Genomic DNA, 26539 nt, shown 5'->3' with positions numbered 1-26539 from the left:
TTTTTTTTTTATTGCAAAGCCAGCAAAGGGTCAGGATATAATATTTTATGGTCCATATCGAAGTTTCGCAGGCCCAAAAATCCATTAAAACTAGTAGTCTGCCTCGTCTTCGTCCGCTTTATATGTTTACGTTTTCTCTCCATAAGAACCATCCTCGTACCTACTTCACGGAATATTATAAAAAATCGAATAATATCAAAATCGGTCCGGCCGTTCACACGTGATGCCGTGACCAAGCCGTGACAGGGAAACAGGAATTCATTTTTATGTAGGGAGATTAAAATAGCTCGGCTCGTGATAAATTGCTCAATTTTTGCAGAGAAAAGTACGCTTTAAAAGTTTAGCGCCAACAAGTGGTCAACAATATAGAAATATGTATTAACTAGCTTCCGCCCGCGACTCCGTCCGCGCGGAAAAATTAAGATTTTTTCTACTTATTTTTCCGGGATAAAAAGTATCCTATTTTATGCCCAGAATAATAAGGTATAATTATACCAAGTTTCATCGAAATCGAACCGTTAGTTTTCACGTGATGCCTGAACATACAGACAAAAAATTTTTAATCACATATTTGGGCTTGGTATCGATCCAGTAACACCCCCTGCTATTTATTTTTTTCAATATTTTCAATGTACAGAATTGACCCTTCTACAGATTAATTTATTATATGTATAGATATCGTCGTCGTTTGACTACATTTCAAAATAAATATTTTATGTTTCATTTTTTATATTTCTTAGTGGGTACCAGTGGGTACATATATAATGAATTCTAGTGTATGTCTGTCCACGTCTCACTGTACATTTCGTTTTTTAAATACCTACTGACTTTCTTTGATAAAACCACACACTTATAATAATATACTACGTATATAAATGAAACTCAGGTTTTGTTATTTCTAATATATAAAAATCAATGCCACTTTTCGTTGTAATTCCATAACTCGAGAACGGCTGAACCGATTTCGATAATTCTTTTTTTATTATATTCCTTGAAGTACGAGGATGGTTCTTATGTAGAGAAAACGTTAATATGTACCACGGGCGAAGCCGGGCGGACCGCTAGTTTATTCATAGTTATCACATGCCCATGCATCAAATTTAATTTTAGTTTAAGTAAAAATGTAACCTGTAACATTGGCAATAAAGAAATTCAAATAAATCACATGCTAATTACCATTACAGGTTCACTTGAACTATGCCATTGAATTAATCGGAAAATAAAACTGCCCAAATTGCAATCCTAATCTAGTATTATCATTATCATTTATTTTTAATTCATAAATAATCCTAATCTACATTTAAAATAAAACTCATTGCTTTTTGGAAGCTTGATCTTGACAACAAGGTTGATTTCTTCTAGGTCTCTTTGGTATATCTGCATTTTCATCAAAAGGAACATTGTCTAACTTGACCGTTTCTTCAGTGATTCTTGCCTCTGTAAAAATTAAAGTTATATTAGTATTAATCTACAGTAGGTCACCTTTAACATTAGTTCTCCTCCACATATTTCAATTGAAACACATTATTATTAAAGTGTTACATACAATGAAATATCAAGAAACTAATAAATAATGAACCTTTTCAAACTGTAAAGGTTGCCTGGTAGCGGCCCCGCTTTTGCCTTTGCTTATTTTAAATGTATACTTTTTCATGTTTATATTTCTATAGCAATAAAGGAATTTCATTCATTCATTCACTCAATGAAGTAATATTTATTTCAATGATTATATAGTACATACTAGCGGTTCACCCCAGCTTCGCCCGTGGTACCTACATGTTTTCGTTTTTTTTTTCATAAAAACTATCCTATCTCTCAAGTTGGATCGAACTGCATATGGTGTGCGAATTTTATTATAATCGGTTAAGTGGTTTAGGAGTCCATTGAGGACAAACATTGTGACACGAGATTTATATATATTAAGATTTTATATTGAATAAAATATTATGTAGTTCAGCTTAACTAGCTTGCCATTTTAGAGTACTTATAGAAAGATTTCTAAAGGAATATATTATGTAACTAATGATTTATAAGTTTATTTCACATATCTTAAGTAAATAGGAAATACAAAATAACAAAAGTCTCACCAAAAACTCCTGGTTTTACTTCTCGAGCTTGTATCACTTGTGTTCTGAGCTCTCTTTCTACATCTTCTCCGTATTTAATCATCTGTATCAAATATATTATGTAAGAGAGAAATAAACTATGTAATGACAGGTGTTTTAGAAAACCTTAAACCTAATGAACTTGACTTGACTTGTACTCTTCAATAATGTTTCTAATCAGGACCTAATCTGTTTATTCATTAAATATGAAATAAATGCATCGTAATAAAATAAATTGTTAACTATAGTGAAATTGCAGTGGACATACACAACAGAGTAACAACTGCAATTTTACTCTAGTTGAGTGGCCTATTTTCCAAGATTTGCAAGCAAGCAAGATTTGCCTGTATATTCTGCAAAGGTGATCATTGGGTGAATCTACAATATAACTTTATGTAATCTTACTAAAAAATAACTGTAAAATAACTTTATACAAGCAAAAAGTAAAAAATCAAGTGTTAAAATTAAAATAAGTCAATGTCCACTTCGATGACTAATATCAAATTTCAGGAGTACTTCAATAGAATCTTCAATAAATAAAAGATTTTTAACGGATTTTAACGCGATTTATTCATTATACACAAACAGATAGACTCTGCCCGTGACCATGCTCGCTGTAAAGTGTTTGAAACTTCGGGAAAAATATATAATGAATAAATCGCGTTTAAAATTAGTTAAAATTCTTTAATTTCTAGAATTTTTGTGGACGCTAGAAAATTACAACATTAATCTTACCGCTTGTATAGCATCACTATCCTGCACAGCCTTATTCTTTTTGTACTCTTCATTTATTTTAAGTCTTGCGGCATTAAGAGCACGATTATCTCCCTCAAACACCTTCAAACGTGTGCGATGCAGCTTTTTAAAGTTTTGCAACACCTTAAAATAAAATAAATTTTGTTACTAGGTATATAATAGGAAATCTTAACCATTTTTGGCAGCTTTACAATTATATACATACAGCTCTCCTCAAGTTGTCCATCATGTAAAACGGTAATAATAACAATTATCTTAAAACATAGTTGAATTTTATTATACGCTTATAGTATCTTCTAATTATAATACGTACATGAATAAAAAAATATAAAATTATTACCTACACTTGACTGTAATATTTTCAAAACCGATTTTGACAGGCTTTGACATTGTGTTGCAAATTGTAAAAAATTCCAAGATCATCATCAAGATTCATTTTTTTAACATGCCAAGATTAAACATTCTCAAAATCCCAATTCACTATAGTAATTGCTAATTACTAAAATGCCTTCGAAATGATAACAAGAAATATACATAAATACTCATTTGTGTAAAGTTTCATTATCTTTGTTTGCGAAGCCAATAATTAATGACGGATAGAAATGTCAAATGACGGATGACGGAATTCGGCATGTTGATGTTGAATGTGGTGAAGTTGGTGAACACTGAACTGTGAAGTTTGTTTTGTAGCTAGCGTCAAGTCGCGAGTAGCGTTACTATCTGTGTAAATTAATTATTAATTTCGGTCATTGTGAATTAATAAATTTACTAAATTGGTAATAAAAAAACTGTGTTCCGATTTTATATACATGAGTGCGGTGTAATTTGTATGTTGTGTCTGTAAAAGAAGTGTGCTACTTTTTGTGAATGTTATTTGTTGACCTACAAGTTCTGTTGGATTCCTATGCGACTAGTGAATCACTGTGGATCTTAAAAACATACAACTGATTGATTATTTCCGGGTAAGTCATTATTTTAACATAAAAATAATAGTTGTCACAGTCATGGCAAAGTAAAAATCTAAAAGATTAATCATTACAAATGTTTGAGTGATTGCATTCTTTGTTATTTGTTGTTAGTTCTGCTTTTAGCTCATAATATTACCTGTTTACTTCTAATTTTCAAATGTTCTCGTTTAAACGAGGCAAAAAGTCCTTTAAACATTAATTAATAGAGCAAAATATAATTAACTATGTAAATAAGTATGTATCTAGGCTAATATACATATTCTGAGTAAGGCTAATCAATGTAAGCAAATATAAATACTAGTTATCCGTTACTTATTCGTGTCCACATTGTTTTTAGAGTTTTTAAACATTTCAAATCTGTTAAAACATGCATGGAAAACACAATTTTTTCCTAAGTCATCTTTACTAATATTATAAAGAGGAAAGGTTTTGTATGTATGTATGTATGGTTTTCACGCATAAACTACTGGACCGATTTTGATGAAATTTGGCACAGACAATCTTTAGACCCTGAGAAAGAACATAGGCTACTTTTTATTGCAAAATATGTACCACGGTCGAAGCCGGGGCGGACCGCTAGTATGTAATAAAATCAAACACAAAAACACAGATTACCTATAATATGAAGATAGAAGTTAACTATTGTTTATAATATTTAGTGAAACAAATATAGATGTTGTTTGGGCATGGTTATCTTCTGGATGATATGTAAAAATTGTTTATTTACATAATTAGTTAATATATTGCACAATGCATTTTTTAACAAGATAATCATATTCTTAACAATTATATAATATTACAAAGGGGAACTGAGTTTGTTTTGCATGTGATCAGTGCTGGCGTAAGGGCCACTGACACCTCGGGCGAAAATATTGTGGCGCCCACTTGAGGGAAGCAATATCAAGTGTTAGGTTAACCAACTTCAGATCTTGGCGCCCCCCAGAATTTGTCGCCCTGGGCCATTGCCCCCTCCAGCCCCTCCCTAACGCCGGCATGTCATGTGTTATAAGTTTACATTAAAATATGACAACCAATACAAAATCTAAATAACATTACTTGAATAAAAACATTAAAATTATAGAGGGTGAATAAAAGCTACTTCTCTCATCATCATTTATTATCTTATAATATGAAAAAAGAACCAATTATATCATACACACTTACAGTACAGATTATAGTCCATTGTAAATGAGTCATAACTACAACATAAATGGCAAAAAAAAATAAACATATTTTGATAATTTATATACCGAAAAAAAAATTAAAATAAAATGACAGTAAATTATAGCTGCTTGAATCTTCATTATCGTACTGAAAATATGTAAAAACAATTAGTTATCATAAAGTACAGATTAATAGGTCACTGCAAATGAGTCATACGAAGACATAAGTTGCTAAAATCACTAGAACATGTGTTATTGTATTTCTAATTTGAAACACTTCTATGGAATATGAGTAATATATGACCACATGTGGTTGCCAGAATTATTTCCTTATGGTGTTTAAGGTGGATTTAAATTTTGCTAGAAATGAGGCCTGTCCCCCACTAAGACATATTTAAGTATATATATAGTAGCAATGTGTTAGTTTTTTTTCAATTCTTTTAATCATTATGTGAAACTTTTATGTTTCCAATTGTTTGCAAGTTTTTAAATTTGAATGAAAACAATTAACTCATACATAAGTTTTTTGTTTTTATGTGTACATACTTAACTATCTATTGAATATCTTATCTTTAATATAATTAATTTGCTTTGATCCACTTTAAATAGATTGACTTAATTTAAACTTTGTATACGTAGTAAGTAGTAACTTGTCAGGTATTGATGACAATACAATAATGTCATCAGTTTATACAGCATGTTATTGTTCAGCAAGTGAAACTTCTTTAGGCATGTTGAGAGTAAAATTTCAAGATCACGTTAGGGCAATACCGTTATGTCATGGATTAAGGTCAGGATTTTGGTATCTTTGAATCTTGCCAAAAAAGTTTCACTACACGGCACACTGCACTCTTTTTTTAACTATATTAATTCAAGATAAGATAACAAGTAAAAATAAACAAAAATCTTTCATATTAAGTAAGTACCAGTGAAACCTAAAAATGAGCTTGTTTAAAAGTTATTTTCTATTGTTTGCTGATAATGACGTAATGTTTGTAAATATTTTGTATGAATCTGTTGAAAACATGATCTATAGATTATAGAGTGACATAAGATCAAGCCTCATGCTTGATCTTATGCTGATTATTTGTATTTTCCCATTGCACAATAGTGAGGAAATATGAGAAAAGGGCAATAGGATGGAACAAAGTCTGCTAGTTTAAATAATTTTCAACTTTTTCTTGTGCCCATCAAATATTCATGTAAAATTTAACTAATTCGTTAGAGTGCTTATTACCTACTTCCAATTCTTACTTCAAATATTAAATCTAACAACATGAGTTGGGCTTTCCATTTGAACATTGCTTGGGCATTCAATTTAATCTTCATTTCAAGTGCAAATTCCATAATATGATATACTGCCGTTGTTACGCCCACGTCCCCTACACGTCCACAGGCTCATGACGTGTTTGAATGAGCTAAATACTATGGAAGATAATAATGTAAGCTTTGTGAAAACGTAACTTGTATCTTTTGAGAAGACCCCAATGGTTGGATGGAATTTGTAGATTTTTTGTTTGTTGGTTGGAGCCTGGAGGAAAAGTGCGAGTGTTGCTTTACGAGCTTGCAGAAGCTATGTTATTTTCCTGAGTTTGCTTGTTTTCTAGAATTCTTTTAAAGTATAAAAAATGGGTTGCATTTGGACAGTAGCAGTATGGATAATTACTACAATCTTAGCTTCCGATCCTACTAACTAGCTTAGAATGATGATATTTGTCAAAAAAATAAGTGGCTATGTAGGTATCTACATTGTACTGTATGCCTAATTAATGAGATACGGGAATATTGAATTTCCAAGCTTATTATCATTTGTGTATCAAATTTCATATATAAAATTCTGCATAAAATCATCTCGTTGATATCAACAATGTGGTCAATGTAAATTTCTTTTTTTCCCGGTAATTGAACGTTTATCGTCATAACATCCGGGATGGCCGCCCGTCGGTTTCACGCGCATTGTCTGCGCCATTTTTATTTCACCAATTTACTGATCGAGCTGTTCACATTGATGTGAGAAAGTATTGAGATTAAGTCCAGAGCAGAGGATTTCTTTTTTAGTGTCAATTGAAGTGAAGATGCGAAATTTTATTTATGGTTATTTAAGTAATGAACGTCATTCTTTATATGGCTCTACTAATACAGGTTTCGACAATGACTATTTAAATCTTCAATGTTCAGATATTTAAATACCGTCCGATACAAGTTTGCGATCGAGTATATAGTTTACTAATATATACCTACTCTAAGTTTGCGATTAAAACAGTGTCTAGTTTCAGTAACTATAAGTTTCGTTAACGTGATGATCGCATAACAATTACTATCCTCTGTTATCAATTTCATTGCTACTCGGCTTGTTGGAAGTAACATTGTTGTTGAACCAAACAATATTATACAGGGGGGAAGGTTAAGATGGGGCATGAAGGGCAGGTACCTTAACCGTTGTAGCTACATGAAAACGTTCTTAGGAGACTATCCTTAAATTATTGAGAAATTTTAATCTGCATTCACAGATTTTTGAAAAAATGTACGGTCAGCAAGGAAATCGGCAGTTTTCAAAAAAAAATTTTTTGATGCCAATCGATCCAGTTTCTCATGGGGATCAAAACACTCTAAAAGACCAACTGAGGTATGAGTACTAGAAAAGTCAGAAATCATCAAAAAAAAATTTTGATGCCAATCGATCAACTGGATCCGATCCAGTTGATCGATTGGCATCAAAATGTTTTTTTTTTGAAAACTGCCGATTTCCTTGCTGATCGTACATTTTTTCAAAAATCTGTGAATGCAGATTAAAATTTCTCAATAATTTAAGGATAATCTCCTAAGAACGTTTTCATGTAGCTACAACGGTTAAGGTACCTGCCCTTCATGCCCCATCTTAACCTTCCCCCCTGTATAATATTGTTTGGTTCAACAACAATGTTACTTCCAACAAGCCGAGTAGCAATGAAATTGATAACAGAGGATAGTAATTGTTATGCGATCATCACGTTAACGAAACTTATAGTTACTGAAACTAGACACTGTTTTAATCGCAAACTTAGAGTAGGTATATATTAGTAAACTATATACTCGATCGCAAACTTGTATCGGACGGTATTTAAATATCTGAACATTGAAGTTTGTTACTCTCTCCCGTGAAACCCACTAAAGTGATTGATACTCGGCAGTGTTGTAGCTTTATGTACCAGGATAACACACAATTTATAAGCTCTGAAAACCGCGCGGTACACCGTAACTACAGCAGTAATAAGACATTGGAAATTGCTTTAAAGAATTCCATTTTGGAAGTCAGTTGTAAACTACTCATCGTCGCAAGGTATCGATCGGTTTATAAAACAAGGAACGGAGTAAGCGTTGAATGTTTGTCTTTTTATGAACGTATCATAAATGTTTGTTCGTCGACATATCCGCGCGGTGACCCGTTTTAGCGGTTTAACTGAACCCCGGTTCAATTGTTTCATTGCCGCGCTACGGTCGGTGTTTTGATAATATTTGCATTGTGATTTCACGGTAGTGCGTTTGTTGAGGTTTATGAATAGGTACCTGTTTGTTAGGGCCATTTGAATGTTTTTAAGAGTTTTTTGAAATTAATTTATAGAACTGACTGGTCCACTTGTAAACCCAAGGTATGCTTTCAAATTTCAAGTCGTGGAATATCTAAATTCCGTAGAACCCATGTAAAAAGAACCATTAATTAATTTATAATAACATCTGCAGTAAGTACCTAGGTAACTAACATAAATAAAGTGAAGTCCGAAAATGATGATATAGTTAGGTCTACCAGAATCTGATGGCATATTTATATTTAAGAAATAAAAGATTTTCATATGGCAATTTTATTTGACAACTATCAAAATGGTTGTCAAATTATTTGTCTTCTTTGCAATTCTTGAATAATTTTTAGGATTTTGTCTAAAAAATCTTCGAAGATGTCGAAAAAGCCGCTGCGATCACAAGCAAGAGGTGTTGTTTATAATGTGTATAGAAAAACATTCGATGAAGAAGGGTCAAGCACATCACAATTTTCAATTTTGAATATTTTATTGGTAAATTGGACTTACCCGTTTTGATACTTAAAATTAAAAATATTATAAGTAGGTAACTAACTATAATATTGTTATTTGATTACAATATAATTTTATGAAAACTTATTACAGGAGTTTCCAATACGGCTATGCGTCAAGTCCAAGCTGTCCAAGTCAATTTTATAATTATTTGTGTATCTGTTAATACTTACGAAAATAAACATAGTTTTATTTTATATTATTGTTATTTTATTTTATAAAAAAAATATTAGCATTATCTAGTTTTGATATGCATTATCATTACATCCATTTACATGGCTTAATGATAATGAATATACAAATATAGGTATGTGTAAATAATAATATGTATTACATAGATAAAAGTAATATGTATATATTATACATGTAAGTAGTACCTACAAAATATTAAGTGGATATCTCATTATTTGATACAGTATTGTTCACTTATGTAATGTGACTAATGATGTTGAGGACAAAATAAAAAATAAGCAGTATCAAGATCGGTCAGTCCATTTTCCCTAGGGTTGCACACTCAAAATTTTGATTTCCCCAATTGCCATCAGATTCTGGTTTACCTATAGTATAGGATGGAAACCTCCAATATTTAACTGTAAAAAATAATCCAATTTTATTTGACTGTAACAAACTGACGAACAGTTAGTAAATACAACACAGTCAGAACATAAGCCGGTCATGTGTAAAAATCGCACTTGACCGGTGTTAAGCCCCCCACTTGACTCGCAAATGAAGGATGCGTATTGTCACCACTTTTTTTGTACAAAATATCGAGAATGTTTCTTTTATGTTTTCATTTTTTATTTTTTGTTACTGTACATATATATAATTATCTATTATGCAGAATTAGTTAGTAACACAAAAACAAAAAAAATATTAAAACATAATTGTGACATACATACAAAAATACGTTTCATCCTTAGAAATAGGATTGTTTTGTACTGGAATAGTAATGATTACAAAATATTATTCAATGCATTAGGCGCTTGTTTGAATTACTTAACCCAGAAAAGATTAATTGTAATTGCATGTTTTGGCAACTATAGCCGAAGTACTAATTCACAGAGCGCTACCGTCACACTTGCCTATTAAACCTAAGTGGGCTTGAATCTTGTTTAGTAATACATATATTCGTACTGTAATAGACTCGCTATATTTGCGTTGAGATCTAAAAATAGTTGTATAATATTATATTGCCTAGGGTTTAGTCGTTATGCAAAAATTTTAGTTTCAGCTTTTGATTTCAATATAAAAGCAAAAAAGCTTGCTAAAAATTTGTCATGAAATTTCTTTTGCTCGTATTTGCCACTAATATAATCAATAAATACTCAGAAGCAACTGACGTACATAGAGTTCGATGACATGACTTGATCTCTAGAGTCTAGAGTATAGCAACCACTTTTAAATGCGTGTGCGCAGGATTGATTGAAGCCTTTTATGGATGAGTGGCTTTCTAAATTTTTATTATTTCTTCATGTAATATAATATAGTACTTCTACTTTTTAGGTATATTTCTTTACAAAGATTGTTATATAGGTACTACTTATAGGTAATTGTAATAAAAGCTGACGATCACATAAAACCACAAATAAATGGCAAGGAATGCGAATCACAATCCAGCAATCAATGCACATCTTGCAAATAGAAACATATTTTTAGTACAACCCACTCGGCAGTTTTCAAGTGAGTAATCAATAGAATGCAATATAGTCTTTAGTGCTAAAGTAATAAGAGCTGAAGTCCTTTCAAACATATTGAATTGAGATTTAATTGCCAGCTGGTTGGTTATTAATAGTACTATTATCCTGTGGCGTAAAATGCAATCTGTTATTAGGTTGTTTTATCTTAAGAAACTGGTTCGCTTTTGTGCTAAACTTCCGTATGGTATTTTTATGGACTGCATCAGGGCTGTTGCTCCTGAGAGTTTAAAAATAAATTAAAACAATCCGATTTACTATAATTTCGTTTTATTACTGTGCAAGTACTACTCCCATTATATTTTAGAAAAGTTTAAATAGTTACTACTTGTAAATAAAGTTCTCATCAATACTTAACAATTATTAATCATCTTTAAAAAGTTTTTTGTTTCAATTCGTCGCATATGTGGTATTTGCAAAAGTAATAGAGACATTTAGGTTTGACGATTAGCAATTGTTACAATTACTTTAATAAGCGAACGTAACTCGCTCCTAGTGGAATATATTATTATGTTCATGGGTACATTATATTATGCACATATAATATGCAGTATAATGTGTATGTTATTAGTAATATCTTAAAAACATATTTTAAGAGATTACTAATAAGTCTTTAAAGGCTCTTCTAAGAATTTGTACGACTGACATGTCCTCGTTCTGTTTATGTATTACTTCACGTATTATCACGTAGGTATATATTGTAAATTATAATCTTTAAAGGAAAAAAAAAACATACCCTTCTTCTAATTTGATTCAGTTGTAAGTAAATTATTTGTGTGAAGTAAGGGTTTGTAGGTAAGTTTCTAGAATTTGAGTTGACTTTTTTTTATTATCAAACCTGGGTATGCTATAAAACTCTTCATTCATTAAGAGCTAGCGCGCAAGAGCAACTTTTGTCTCCGCAACTATTTTGTCTCTCCCATCAACTCCATGGGCAGGGAGCCTAGGAAAGTGCGCGCACGTAGCGAGTAGCGACGCAACTCCCCATAGAGTTGATGGGAGAGACAAAATAGTTGCGGAGACAAAAGTTGCTCTTGCGCGCTAGCTCTAACCACAGAACTATATCGAGAAGTTCTGTGGCTCTAACTAGTTCGGTAAAGTAGTTTTATATTCATCTTATACTAACTAATACTTGAGGCTGCTGGTTGTCACGTTCGTAATTCTGAAGAATTTATAATACATATCTGATATCATTATTATTTAAATATTTTCACGTATCGTAATTCGTATGCATGTCTATACATAAAAAAAGTTTTTTGCATAAATAAATCTCATACAGAGACTTCGTTATGTAACTACCAATAAGTATTTTTAAATATTTGCATAGGTAGATAGATAGAAAAATTGAAATCGATGATTTTTATCTGCGTAAGTAAATAAAGGTGTCTTATTTCTTGAACTTATCATGTTATTGGTGTCAATGAACGGACTTAATAATAATTATCAATATTTGCTCTGTACTAATTAATTATATCGATTAATTTTAATAAGAAGTCAAAGCTAAATAAACAGTATTATCTAAGATTATACGGTTGAATATCTCTTGAGTATGCAACATTTTATAGCCGTATAATTAGAGCCTTCAGCCTAATAACAGCTTTTAACTTTTAAGTTTTAACATGGACGAATATAATCGTTTTAATAAAAACATATTATTTATAGGAGCGAAGCAAAGCGGGTAAAACCGCGGGGCACAGCTAGTAAACTAATATGACAAATAGGCAAAACATAAACGGCTTGAAATGAATCAAAACAAATATTATTATTTATGTACATGCATACGGTGCAAATTCCTTGATATGAATTCAATTGTTAATCGTAAACATACCTTAATAATATTAATGCATTGATGCAGAAGCACGACCTCTTCGCAATTTTATTATGTCACTCACTTTCCCCTATAGGTACGAATTTTAAATAGATTTTTAATATTATACTATTATACTAGCTTTGCCTTTGCTTTTCTTTGCCCTTCGATTTCATTCGCGGACGAACCCGCGGGCAAAAGCTAGAAAGTATTTCTATAGCTTATGTCTTATTCATATACATGTATAGTATATGTATAGTTTTATTAAAGAGTAATGAATAAATAAATAAAAATAAATACATAAACTACATCACTGCCAAGTACCATCAAAATCCTTTATAAATGGTTTTCGCGTGAGTGACAAACATACAACCATACTTCTAAACTTTCGCGATTTTACACGCTTTTTATTAGCTTCACAAACATGTTTGTTTGTAACCGACTTCTTTGGGCGTGATTTTGACCCAGTTCAAACTTTGTAGATTTATTGAAGACCGATGACAATACACTAATTTGATAAAATTATTCCATTTTTCAATTTGCAAAAAGCGTGTTTTTTAGTTTTTTTAAACTATTAACTATTATTTATTTAAAAGGCATATTAGGTAAATCACAATCACTCATGATCTTCATAAATCCGTATTGAGTTAAAAAGTTATTTTCATTTGTATTTTGTATTATAATATGTACTACAAACTATAAACAGTATTATTATTGTTTACCTAATTTTGCTTTGGAAAGATGTAGGTAAGTGAGAACAGTTATTGCAAGATATGAAAATAGTTGTCGATGGACTTTGCTCTTGGTTTGTGTTATGTTGTTTTTCACTATACGGGTAAATAGTAATTATAGCTATATTAAATAAACATTTTTTTTAAACTAAAGAGATGTTTTGGTAAATTTGATTTCTCTCTCATTAATTCGTTGGAATTAGGTAGTTACGCCTTTAGTACACCGACGCGTTCGCGTGCGGCAGCGAAACATCGAAAAATCTGTCAGTACTATGGCAGGATTTCGCATATGATATGTCTCACTCTAGCACATAGATAGATGAAATAGTTGCGTCCTTGTCAGTATAGTTTCGCAAGGAACTGCGAAATGGCCATTACACAGACGCATTGCGAAAAAGTTGCGAAAACATTGCTGTGTACTACGCCTTTTTGGTACACCGACGCATTCGCGAGCGGAAGCGAAAAAACGAAAAATCTGTCAGTAGTATGGAAGGTTTTCGCATATGATATGTCTCACTCTAGCACATAGATAGATGAAATAGTTGCGTCCTTGTCAGTATTGTTTCGCAAGGAACTGCGAAATGGCCATTACACAGACGCATAAGTTTCGCTAGTGAAGTTTCGCGTGAGTTTCGCATCGCATAGCGTCCGCTCGCATTCTGTCGGTGAGGACAGATTTTCGCGTCCATGGACAATGATATTTCATTCATTGTCCAAATATATATATAGATAATATATATAGAAGTGATATAGAAATAATATATACTAGCTTCCGCCCGCGACTCCGTCCGCGCGGATGTCGGTCTTCGCGTGGATGGTTTATTTATCGATTTTGAATACCTCTGACAATAACATCTTATAAATATCTATTGGACCCAATTCCCAAATACGGCTAGGCCTATAATAATACGCAACGTGTGTTCGCGGTTCTACGGAACAACGTCTATGGATAAAACTGAAAAATGAAGATTATTTTTTTCTACGTATTTTTCCAGGATAAAAAGTATCCTATTTTACGCCCAGGATAATAAGGTATAATTATACCAAGTTTCATCGAAATCGAACCGCTAGTTTTCACGTGATGCCTTCACATACAGACAGACAGACAGACAGACAGACAAAAATTTTTTTAATCACATATTTGGGTTTGGTATCGATCCAGTAACACCCCCTGCTATTTATTTTTTCAATATTTTCAATGTACAGAATTGACCCTTCTACAGATTTATTATATGTATAGATATAGACAAGAGGTACCTAGATACGCCACCAACGTGCCAAAATGCCAATTGCCATGGCAACTATTTGTTTATTTATATACTATATTGTGATTTGTGAGTATTATAATAACGTATCTATACATAAAATATCATTGGCCATGGATGCCGAAAATACTGAATTATTTTTGCATTCTATTCGAGATTATCCCGTATTATACGCAATTGGACACGCAGATTATAAAAATACGTACAAAAAAGAGGTAGCATGGAGAAAACTTCAAGAAAAGACTCTGATAGATGGTAAAAAATTTATTGTTTATATTTCATACATTTTATGTTTTTAATTTTCTTTGAAATAATTGGTACGAATGCTCCTAAAGTGTCCGAAAATTGTTTATTTTCGTATGTGTATACTGCAGCTTTAACAATTTTAATAGTATTATTCAAATCTGTTTCAAAGGGCCTCAAGAATATTCTAAATTTTTGTGCTAAAATGCCAAACGCACATTTTACTACTACTCGTGCCCTACTTAATGATTTATTAAATCTTTTTTTATCATTGTCATTCATTGCTGCGTCTCTTGTCTCATTAAAAAGGTTTCTAATTTAAATCTTCAATGAATACATGTGGTGTAGTCTGTTTGAAACCTGGCAAAGGTTTTGGAGCTGGCAAATTCAGATACCGTCCACTTTTTAAAAGCTGATAAAATGATGAGTTCTCAAATATTGTAGTATCGGAATCTTTACCATAATTATGATCCTACATCTATGTAAGTAAATTTGTAATGTGGATCAACTATTGCCAATAACACAGTAGAAAATCGTTTTTTATAGCAATAGAACAGTGAGCCGCTGTTAGGTGGAAATTTAATAACAGCTTGCCGTCAATACTCCCGAGGCAATTAGGAAAACCCCATTATTATTTCCAATCATGTTTAAGTAGAAGGAACCGGGATGTACTCTGGCTGTAGTATTTTCCAAATTTGTTCGCATACTTGAGTTACTATCTTTGAAACGGTGCATTCACCCAAACGATAAGAAAAATATATTGTTGTATATGTGTCACCAGTTGCTAAAAATGACATTGACTGAGATGACATTCTGAAATTACGTCTGCACCTGCAGTCGTCAAAAATGACAATGGCATATCAATGCGAAAAAGTTGCGAAACATTGCTGTGTACTAACGTTTCGCTGATATTTCGCTACGCTGTAGTTTCGCAGAGATTCGCTGCCGCACGCGAACGCGTCGGTGTACTAAAGGCGTTAGTGTGTCGATTTACCGTTCGTAACGGCAAATTTATGTTAGTCGGTCAGTGGGCATGTTGTCATCGTTTTAAATGATTTTTATCGGAAATTAATAAGATAAAGAAGCCTACTAATATTAAAAAAGTATGTTCTTTTTTAATTTAATTGAAAAATATAAACACAAATTTCGTTTAAGATTCACAGTGTAAGGATGTCTGTATTGGTTTTGTACTAGAACTAGGTATGTAGATGATGGCGGTTAATGACTGGTAGAAACGGTCTATTATGTGAAAGTCAATGACGGTGTACCCAAATTTTTATATTTTACTAGTTGCTCGTCCCGGCTCCGCCCTGGTTGACCCGGGGTGAAAACACCATAAAATTTAGGTGACCTATGTTCATCAGGGATAATATAGGATTCTAAATTCTAATATAATGGTGAAAGAATTTTTAAAATCGGTCCAGTAGTTTTTGAGCCTATTCATTACAAACAAACAATGTTTTCCTCGTTCATACAACACATCCATCGTAACTGGTGCACACAATATGAATTCTATAGTTACAAAACTAAGATAATTATTATTAACATTGACATTGATAGTGGGAAAACATCAGTCGGTGGCCTCTATATTGTATCTCTAATTGTTTGACTATTTAGTTTGATAATAGTGCAACCGCTTTATCAGTATGGTTTTTCATTGCTTTTGAATAAATGTTTATTATGATGTTAGAGTGATCACCGACAAATCTACGAATAGGTGTTGCAAAATGGGTTAACTATGTATGTACTATGTAACTACCGGTTTGACGCCAAAACGGTTGCCATTATTTTGGTGATTTTATGTATTATGTGTAGAGCTAAGAGGTATTGCAATAGAAAAACAATAAATTTCGCTGTGCTTGTCTGAAAATCGACGAGTGAAACAGATGCACAATGCATCTGCTCCAATGGTGACACGGGACTTCACTTTAATTAGCATTATTGTGATGTTGTTGTTTTGATGGTTTGAAGTTTGAACCAATCCACGTAGCTTCAAAGAAGTGATAGTGGAATAAATTAATGTCAATCAATTCTCAATCGAGAGATAGAAAGTACCTACTACCTACCTACCTATATTATGTGCTATATACTATAACTAAAGGACTATTAATGCATAATGCTTTTATATTCTTTTAATGCAATTATAAATGCGAAAGTTTGTGAGGATAGATGTATCATGTATGTTTGTTATTCTTTCAAGAAAAGCTTTTAACTCTATGTAATTTAAATGGCGCAATGTCATTGGTCGTTCGCCATACAGCATGCGGGGAATCCCTGTTGGCAAGATAGCAACCAATGAAAGCCGATACTTGTGTTCGATACACGGTCTGCGGGGATTCACCGCTTGCTTTGAATAGATTGTGATATCGACCAATGGAATAAATCCGTCGTTATACAGCAGACAGCTTTCGCGTCGAGAGTAAAGTACTTTTTCATTATTCTATTTATATTCGGAGTGCTTGTTTGAATAGAAATTCTGACTCTGCTATGTGACATGCGTTTCAGGAATCTCTCGCATCCCGCTTGCGAGCCCTATCGTCTATCGACTAATACAATTATTGTGCCATTTTACTCTATACTAGCTGTGCCCCGCGGTTTCACCCGCATTGCAGTAGTTCCTGAGATTAGCGCGTTCAAACAAACAAACTCAGCTTTATAATATTAGTATAGATAATATAGGGTAATTGCGCCAGTTCGCGTCCACTTAGTGCAGTTGGAAAGTTTGAAGGAGAAAATAAAAATGTTCCAGAACAAATTTCAACGCAAAATTTATGTGACGTGTTCATTACATAGTCTATTTTAAGATTTACTTTCGATTGTGTTGGAAATATCATGTGGTTTTTATTTATCTAGACAAATAGCAGAATTAGGCGTTTTACCCAGTTCGCGTCCAAAAATTCCAGTTTGCGTCCACCTGTGGACCAGTTCGCGTCCACCAGCTTAGAAAAGGAATTAAGAATGTATTGGGTAATATTTTATCAGATAAATGCAAATAATAATTAGATTTTAATGAATTATTTATTTACGAATATAGCTATATAATAAAAACCGGCCAAATGCGAGTGGGACTTGCACATCGAGGCTTCCGTATTAACCTGTTTTTTTCGTATGTTTTAACTGTAAATGATTATTTTTTTCAATGTTTCCCTTATTTGTGCTATAAGACGTTGCTTCGTACCAATTTTCAGCATCAATTCAATCTGCTGATTTCAGTTGCAATTCAGCGAAAATTTGCAGCATAAACGGCTGTATCTTTTGCTTATAAGTTTGATTTTTTCACTGCTTCAAGGGACCGTAGATTTGAGTATTCAGCTTTATACCTCCACGCGTTACTGAGAAAAAGGGACTTGACAGAAAGAAAGACCGGCAGACGGACATACAGACGGACGGATATCGAATTGATGATCAAGTCTCATTCACAGAATACCCCTTATAAAATGAAAAAATAGCATCAAAATTTGCTAATTTGAATGAAAATTTAAATTATCAACTTGTGGTCTTAGTCAAAAATTTACAATCTATTTTAAATTACATATTTTAACAAACAATTCATTGCTACGTAATGAAAAACAATGTGGACGCAATATGTTCTATTGTTATGCACTATAGGTATAGTTTGCGCCCACCGTGGACGCAAAATGGAAGTTGTACAAATTCGGTGTAGTAATTCGCGTCCACCTTATTTTAGCTATTAATTGTAAAAGAAATAAGCTGATTTATAATCCATACTATTCCATGTTTTGTTAGCAAAGTAAAGAAACAGTCACATATTCAAAAATTCACATTTAACAATAAGATACTTACCGTCAAATGCGACGCTGCGCACTATTTTTTTTTCAAAATCCCGCGCGTTTTAGCTCTCTCATTTAATAGCCAAAATTAAATATTTTTTTTTAATAGGATATGCGGTCCGCAGGCATATTTTGAATATGTGTGCATGTCTCTTATACATTGAGGTATTATCTGAAATTTTTCTTATTACAATTTTACTTAAAGTATACTTATTTTCGTGAATTTTCTAAAAGATGTCCGCAAAATGGACGCGAATAGGCAGGTGGACGCGAACAGGCGCAATGACCCTAGATAGTATAGACTAACTATAGATATTTAAAGCTATATAAGTGCTGATTTACACAGGGTCAGTAACTAACTACAAATTCGAGGCAAATCAGTGCTGACCCGAAAAAAAACCCTGTGTAAACAGATTTGAAGTCAGTACAGAGGCTTGAAGTCTATGTAAACAGTTAAAGTCAGTCGTCTACTGACCCTGTGTAAATCAGCACTAATATTGAGTACCTATAGATTGACTTCTTTAAAACGTGTGTAGGTATACGTGTATTGTTTTGATCAAACGTAGGTCAGTGCAATCGATTCACTGACCTGTAAATGTTTTGGCCAATTAAGTGCATGAAAGGTTCGGATTACTGTCTAGTACTGGTTATGTGCGCATTGTGTATTCATTTGTATTCAGTACTTGCTAGCTTTCTAGCCAATTTGTGAGACGTGGTTCGATTGGTTTTGATTGGCGTGCTAATTAAATTAACAGCATTATTTTGTGTGGAGTTCATAGTAGCGACTAGCGAATATGGGGTTGGAGTAAATATAAATGGGAATGGATTTGGATAATAGAAACTAGATGTATAAAAAATATATTTCTCTTATGAATTGAATGCAAAAAACACGAATAATTATACTAATGGCAAATAAAATAATATTATGTTAATAATGTTGTTTGAAGGTCAGGAATTTAAACAATTTTTAACTTGTTTTTAACTAAGTTTTATATATATATACTAGCTTTCCGCCCGCGGCTTCGCCCGCGTTTTCATAGAAAACCCCGCATAGTTCCCTTTCCCGTGGGATTTCCGGGATAAAACCTATCCTATCTCTCAAGTTGGATCAAACTGCACATGGTGTGTGAATTTTATTATAATCGGTTAAGTGGTTTAGGAGTCCATTGAGGACAAACATTGTGACACGAGATTTATATATATTAAGATAAGATATATATATGAGTTCATAAAAAATATTGCAAAATCCATACTAATATTATAATTAATGCGAAAGTAACTCTGTCTGTCTGTCTGTGACTCAATCACGCCTAAATTACTGAATAAATTTTAATTAAATTTGGTAGGTATGGAGATATTTTGATACCCGAGAAAGGACATTTTATCCCGGGAAATGACGCAATCCCGGACATCCCGCGGGAACGGGAACTATGCGGGTTTTTCTTTGACTGCGCGGGTGAAGCCGCGGGCGGAAACCTAGTCTTATATATATTTGTCTAGGTAATTAGAGTGTATTAATTAGAGTATCGCACTTTTCTAGTTTCCTCGCCTTGAGACTAACGAAGCCAATCAAACGCTTCAATTTGATAGCATCTTTTAAAATTCTCATTACATTTCTCGATTGTTGACTTTCCCATGTAACGTATCAAATATTGTTTCAGAAGGATATCGAAACGCTACAACGGTGAAACGTAAACATCAAACAATAGCAATGGCGGTTAGCAACGCGTGACACCATGAGTGCCATGAGGAAGTTGGTCCTACTTGCGCTGGTCGTGGCGTGCGACGCGCTTCTGGAAGGACCGAACGTGTGCACGAGGCAGGAGGCGTGAGTATCTGTTGTAGTGCTATAGGTAAACAGAACACATAGCTGTGGTTGTTAGCAACACATGACATGAGCGACATGTGGAAGTTGGTCCTGGACCCTGGTCGCCCTGGTGGCGGCGTGCGGCGCGCTGCCGGCTGCTCGAAGTAGGTACCTAACGTGTGCACGAGGCAGGAGGCGTGAGTATCTGTTGTAGTGCTATAGGTAAACAGAACACATAGCTGTGGTTGTAAGCAACGTAACACCATGAGCGTCATGTGCATTGTGGTCGACATTGGCGACACCGGGAGTTGGCCTACTTCACTCTTTTTACTATGTATGATGTATTGTATCATATTTTAGATGGAAGGTGTATGTGGCTAGCGGGTAATGGCATAACCCTTTGACCACACCATCGGTGTGAAGATAAATGGAATCGTATAATGTGATGGCAATTGCCATAACCACGACGTAGAAACGGGGCTGTTCGATAAATGCTAGAGTGTCACGAAAGTCAGCATTTCAGATTTCACAATCTCGATTATTCTTGCTATAGGTCTACCAGAATCTGATGGCATATTTATATTAAAGAAATAAAAGATTTTCATATGGCAACTTTATTTGACAACTATCAAATTGGTTGTCAAATTATTTGTCTTCTTTCATTTGATGAATAATTTTTAGGATTTTGTCTAAAAAATCTTCAAAAATGTAGAAAAAGCCGCTGCGATCACAAGCAAGAGGTGTTGTTTATAATGTTTATAGAAAAATATTCGATGAAGAAGGGTCAAACACGTCACAATTATCAGTTTTGAAGATTTTATTGGTAAATTGGACTTACCCGTTTTGATAAATATAAGTAAGTAACTATAATATTGTTTGTTGTTTATAATATAATTTTATAAAAACTTATTACAGGAGTTTCCAATACGACTATTTGTCAAGTCCAAGCTGTCCAAGTCAATTTTATAATGTGTGTATCTGTTAATACTTACGAAAATAAACATAGCTTTATTTTATTTTTATTTTATTTAAAAAAAATTATAAGCAATCTAGTTTTGATCTGCATTATCATTACATCCAGTTTTTCACATGGCATAATGATAATGAATATACAAATATAGGTATGTGTAAGTAATACTAAGTATTACCAATATAAAAGTAATATGTATATTATACATGTAAGTATGTACCTACATAATATTAAGTGGATATCTCATCATTAAGTACAGTATTGTCCAATTATGTGATGTGACTAATGATATTGAGGACAAAATAAAAAATAAGTAGTATCAAGATCGTTCAGTCCATTTTCCCTAGGGTTGCACACTCAAAATTTTGATTTCCCTAATTGCCATCAGATTCTGGTTTACCTATAATATTTCTAAAATTAGGATTGTCATTATAATGTGGTTCCTCGTGGTTCCTATAAACAGTTGAATACAAATAATGATAAATTCTCTACGAATCAGTATCCAACTCAAGTGTCGCAGTTTACTCAACATTGTGTTTGTTATTTTTATCGCATTTTATTATTGCTCAACATTGTTTTACAGCGATTCATTATACAATAGAAATAACGTACGTCAATTTTACGGTAATAACTGTTTTAAGGTATGCAATTACAGAGAGAGTAACTTTCCGATAGTAAATAAATAAATAAATCGTTTATTTTCAAGTAAACATGGTATACAATTATACATAGGTGTTAAGATACATTATTACAGCATGTTTAGCCGTCATTTTCAACAGCATGCATGTAAGTTAGTAACTCGTATACCTATGTTTGCACTTATTTTTATTAAGTAAACACATTAGTATGTAAATTATTAATAAAATTGGAAAAAACCTTAAATAAATCACACTGAATGCGCCAAGAATTTAATCTAAATGAAGAAAAGAATTTCCTACATTTTTCTAGAATTATTTTCTTTGCATAATGTACATAGTGCAAGGCCAAAGCAAAGCGTAATTATTTTTGCATCGTTTTCTTTTTATAAATACGTGACCGGTAACACGGTAGGTAAATAACAAATTAACGATGTTTCAAATCCCTTAGATTTTGATTATGTAAACAAAATTTATAGTAATGTAATAAGTACTCATATAACTATTATGTTTTTGTAATAAGATCTCGATTCTCGACTGATGATGGTACCGTATTTTGAAGATGTTTTATTTTTGTTGACTTTTGTTTGTATAGACACATAATATATAGTCACAGTTATATCATATAGAGTATAGACCTTGGTATAGACTATCCTGTACGTCATATTATCACACTAGCTGTGTTTCGCGGTTTCATCCGTGAGGCTCCGCTCCTGTTGGTCTTAGCGTAATGATATATAATCTATAATAGCCTTCCTCGATAAATGGGCTATCTTAAACCGAAAGATTTTTTCAAATCGGACCAGTAGTTCCTGAGATTGGCGCGTTCAAACAAACAAACTCTTCTGCTTTATAATACCTATAGATGATATGACGATAGAACAGCAAATTTCAAAAGATTTCTTTATAATTTGTCAAGAAACAGTTTTGAGTATTAAATACTGAAAATTTCAACTACGATACAATAGTTTGAGAGAATATAATTTTTTAATACTTTTTATTATATTTATATTATATGCATTAAAAGATTTGGAGATTGAAAGATTAGAAGATGATACTTATAAAAGATAAAACTACACAAACAAAGTGAACCAAACAGAAAAGTTTATCTCAGTGACTCGTATAATATTATATGACTGAGAAATTAAGTTGACGTTAGTACTTGTTTTTAGAATAATGTCCTATATTTAACGGTAGACTGCGGATACATAAGATCTAGGCCAAAATACATACTTTTGTATTGTTTGTCTGTACATATTACGCTTATGTGTGCCTTTTCATTTCACTTCAGGCTAATAAAATTACATTGTTGTAAATTACTGCAAGGCATGATATGAATACGTCTACAATCTTTATTTCTTCATATAATTAGTACATAGGTAATGTATCTATTTAGCATTTTCTGATTGGATATTAAATTTTCTTTAGTAACAATAGTTTAATCTAATTTCCTTATAATTCACACTTAAAGTAATTCTTGCCCTGTTTCATATAATATTTAATAACAAGCAGGCACAGCATTAGTTGGTATTATTCTTACGCTCCAATAATTTTCCGCTAAGGATGCGTTTATCATGAATGAAATAACTACCACATACGTCAACTCATACAGATATATTACGATTTATATTGACCTATACACTGTAATTATCGGTTCAGTGACACACATAGGTACCTATACATAATATGACGCAAGTGAATCACTATCTCCTGAACAATGGCATTGCTTTTTGCCTTGTTTCAGTATAAATATGAGTCAATAATAATTAATGTGCATCGTTAATGTGCAGTCGTTTGTGGTAAATACTTGCATGTTATATAACTTCATATTGTAGCTTTTTAAACGTCTAGCAAAGGATTGTTTATTTGGTGTATTTTTACGAGCATGTTATTAGCCTTTTCTTAAAGTGGGGAAATCTTGCATAGATGCCCACGGCCTCCGGGGAAGGAGCCGTGGGTTATGTCGGATTCTTGTCGACTAAAACCCCTCTGTGTTCCGTCGAGCCGCGTTAATGATGGGTCCGCGGGTATTGTGTCGAATTCTTCCGCGACCCCAGCATGTAATTAGCCTGCTATATGTATTACTAGAACTTCTCAATGCTGTCAAATAAATTAAAAAAAAAATCTTGAATTATTATAGTCTCTACTACTATCAATCTCTACTTAAATCCATTGAGGGTTGTTTATGGTGCGTGACTAGCGGCTACTATTAAGTTTTCTGTGGCGTGAGGCTGCTGAAATATATACTTAAACATATACAGAATTGAGAAGGAATATCTTGATTGTCTGAAGATAGATAGGTTATTTATTTGAAATTTGTATGTGGGATGAGGAGTGATGACCGTCACCACTTAATAGTCAAAAGGATAAGTCGTTGTATATAGTAGTGTGCTGTGTGGTAGTGATGATATTATTGATTATTTATTCAACTGTGTTTTGAATGATATATGTGTGGGTGTGGTACAGAATAAACATTTACATATTTGGTTATAAGAGGATACTGGAACCTTAAAAAAATGCAAGCTTTCGTTACTACCCAAACTGAAGAAAATATTTTTATATAAGTCGGAACTCGGAGCTTACGATGATAAAAAATACCTTCATAAAAATAAATTCGATTCATTCGTATCTTTATCAATATTCGTACGTGTATATTCCAACATCACAATACATAAAGGAAACACAAAAGCCATACTAATGAAATCTACTCGGTCAAATAAAATCTTACTACATATTTAAATGCTCACATGGGCTATAAGTTCCGATCCTGGACACTCGCCAATATCACTACATAGTACATAGTAGAAAACAAAGTCTGTCCCTATGTCCCTATGTATTCTTAAATCTTTAAAACTACAAAACGGATTTTGATGCGTTTTTTTAATAGATAGAGCGATTTAAGAGGAAGGGTTTAGTATGTACATTATAATTTATTAGGTTGTAGAACTTGTAGAGAAAGCGTGCGAAGCCGCGGGCGGAAAGCTAGTAGGGTTTATACAGAATATATATAGGGTTTATGCAGCTACAGGGTGGAAAATTTGTAATGCCACTTGGAAGGATAGTGCTCTTAATATTGTAGATAGAAAATTTTACCCAAGACTTTACTTAAAGATTTCTTAAAATTTGCTTGGAACATCCGGAATGGAATCTACTAAAATCTGTTAAACTTACATAGGTATCTATCTCATGCTCTCTGTCTCTGTATTGCTTTACCCTGTTGAGAATTTGTCTTTGTTCGCATTTATTCAGAGATTATTATATTGATGGGGTAAGACCCGATTGTGCCTTGTTTGAGAGTTGTTATTTCATCATGCCTGCGAATATAAGTATCCTAGGACTGAGGAAAAATCCATCCTGTATATGCCAGGCTCGGCAATAACTAAAGATACTTAACCTTGTAAACCTTAAACTGTATAAGATAAATAGTCTTTGTTCGCATTTATTCAGAGATTATTATATTGAAGGGAGAGCGCCGATTGGTCCTTGTTTGAGCGTTATTATCTCATCGTACTTGCACCTCTGTCCTGGGATGTAAGATAAAAAATTTCCATCCTGTATATGCCAGGCTCTGCAATAAGCTAAGATACACTGGTTCAAACTGTATAAAAGATAATGTCTTTGTTCGTATTTATTCAGAGGTTATTATTGATGGGGGATACCCGATTGGTCCCTGTTTGAGCGTTATTATCTCATCATATTTGCGCCTCACGACGTGAGATAAAGGGCATGCGGGTCCCTTGCGAAGCGCGAAAAATGCATTTGTCATTGTGTTTTGCTTTTAATAATTGACGTTCTAAACACAGTTGACAGATATGTACTACGTACATACAGTTAGGAAACTAAGCCCCTGCGATGAAATTATGACGTATAGCTATAGGGCTGTTACCTTTTTGATATTTAACCGACTTCAAAAATGGAGGAGGTTATCAATTCGGCCTGTATATTTCTGTTTGCTTTTTTTACAGTTGACTTTGTGGTAATTTTGAGATTAAAACCCGTTAAAATTAAAAAATGGTGTAGCCTAAATATGAATTTACAAGAAGAAACAATCTCAATAAAATATATACCTTGTAAAAGTAAATAGGTACGTTTTATTCAGTGCTATATTTCGAAATCTTGTCTTTTTTGGACGCCGAAGGCTATTTTAATGTAGGTACCTACCTAAATTATTTATAATGCTTGATATTTGTATGATACATATAAGTATTCAATAATTATTTTAAACCAGAATTAACAATACTTGTATGTAGGTATACCTACTAAATTATTTTTAAAACGATAAATTAAATTAAATTAAAAAACACAAAATATGCAAAAATAAATTAAAATTATTATTATACGAACATAGAACCTCCTTTTATATAACCTTTTTGTTTTAGGATGAAAAAGAAAATAGTTTGACAGGCTTAGTGCTTGACAAAGTGGTAAAGTCACGTATCGATAAAAATACAATAATTATTATAATATCTATCTTTTTCTTCCCTAATATTTACGTAATTATGCACATAAATCTAAACAAGATTTTTTTAAGGCTTCC

General features: G+C 32.8%; 2 protein-coding genes across 2 annotated transcripts in view; one reads left to right on the top strand and one right to left on the bottom strand.

The window, feature by feature from the left end:
• Positions 1-1234: 1234 nt before the first annotated feature.
• LOC123693293 (complex III assembly factor LYRM7) lies at positions 1235-3219 on the bottom strand. Its single transcript, XM_045638312.1, has 4 exons — positions 3067-3219; positions 2841-2984; positions 2088-2169; positions 1235-1437 (listed from the first exon to the last, which is right to left on the bottom strand). Exons 1-4 carry the CDS (start codon positions 3088-3090, stop codon positions 1313-1315), a joined length of 375 nt encoding a protein of 124 aa, XP_045494268.1. The 5' UTR covers positions 3091-3219; the 3' UTR covers positions 1235-1312.
• Positions 3220-3511: 292 nt separating this feature from the next.
• The window catches only part of LOC123693295 (protein draper), a 44316-nt gene continuing 21288 nt past the window's right edge, over positions 3512-26539 (top strand). Inside the window, exons 1-2 of the mRNA XM_045638314.1 lie at positions 3512-3823; positions 20252-20418. Of these exons, the coding sequence (XP_045494270.1) occupies positions 20327-20418 (92 nt within the window). The 5' untranslated portion in view covers positions 3512-3823; positions 20252-20326. The remainder of the gene's footprint in view (positions 3824-20251; positions 20419-26539) is intronic.

This window comes from Colias croceus, chromosome 7 (genome assembly GCF_905220415.1).
Source record: "Colias croceus chromosome 7, ilColCroc2.1".
Lineage (NCBI taxonomy): Eukaryota > Metazoa > Arthropoda > Insecta > Lepidoptera > Pieridae > Colias > Colias croceus.
Note: the sequence above shows the minus strand (reverse complement) of the source record. Positions and strands in the feature narration are given on the sequence as shown.

What these genes read in the sequence shown, in the direction of transcription:
- LOC123693293 (XM_045638312.1), bottom strand. Translation starts at nt 3,090, where the DNA reads ATGATGGACAACTTGAGGAGAGCT. An exon ending in ATAGTGATGCTATACAAGCG is followed by an intron (nt 2,170 to 2,840) that starts GTAAGATTAATG and finishes TATTTGATACAG; the next exon opens with ATGATTAAATACGGAGAAGA. An exon ending in AGTAAAACCAGGAGTTTTTG is followed by an intron (nt 1,438 to 2,087) that starts GTGAGACTTTTG and finishes TAATTTTTACAG; the next exon opens with AGGCAAGAATCACTGAAGAA.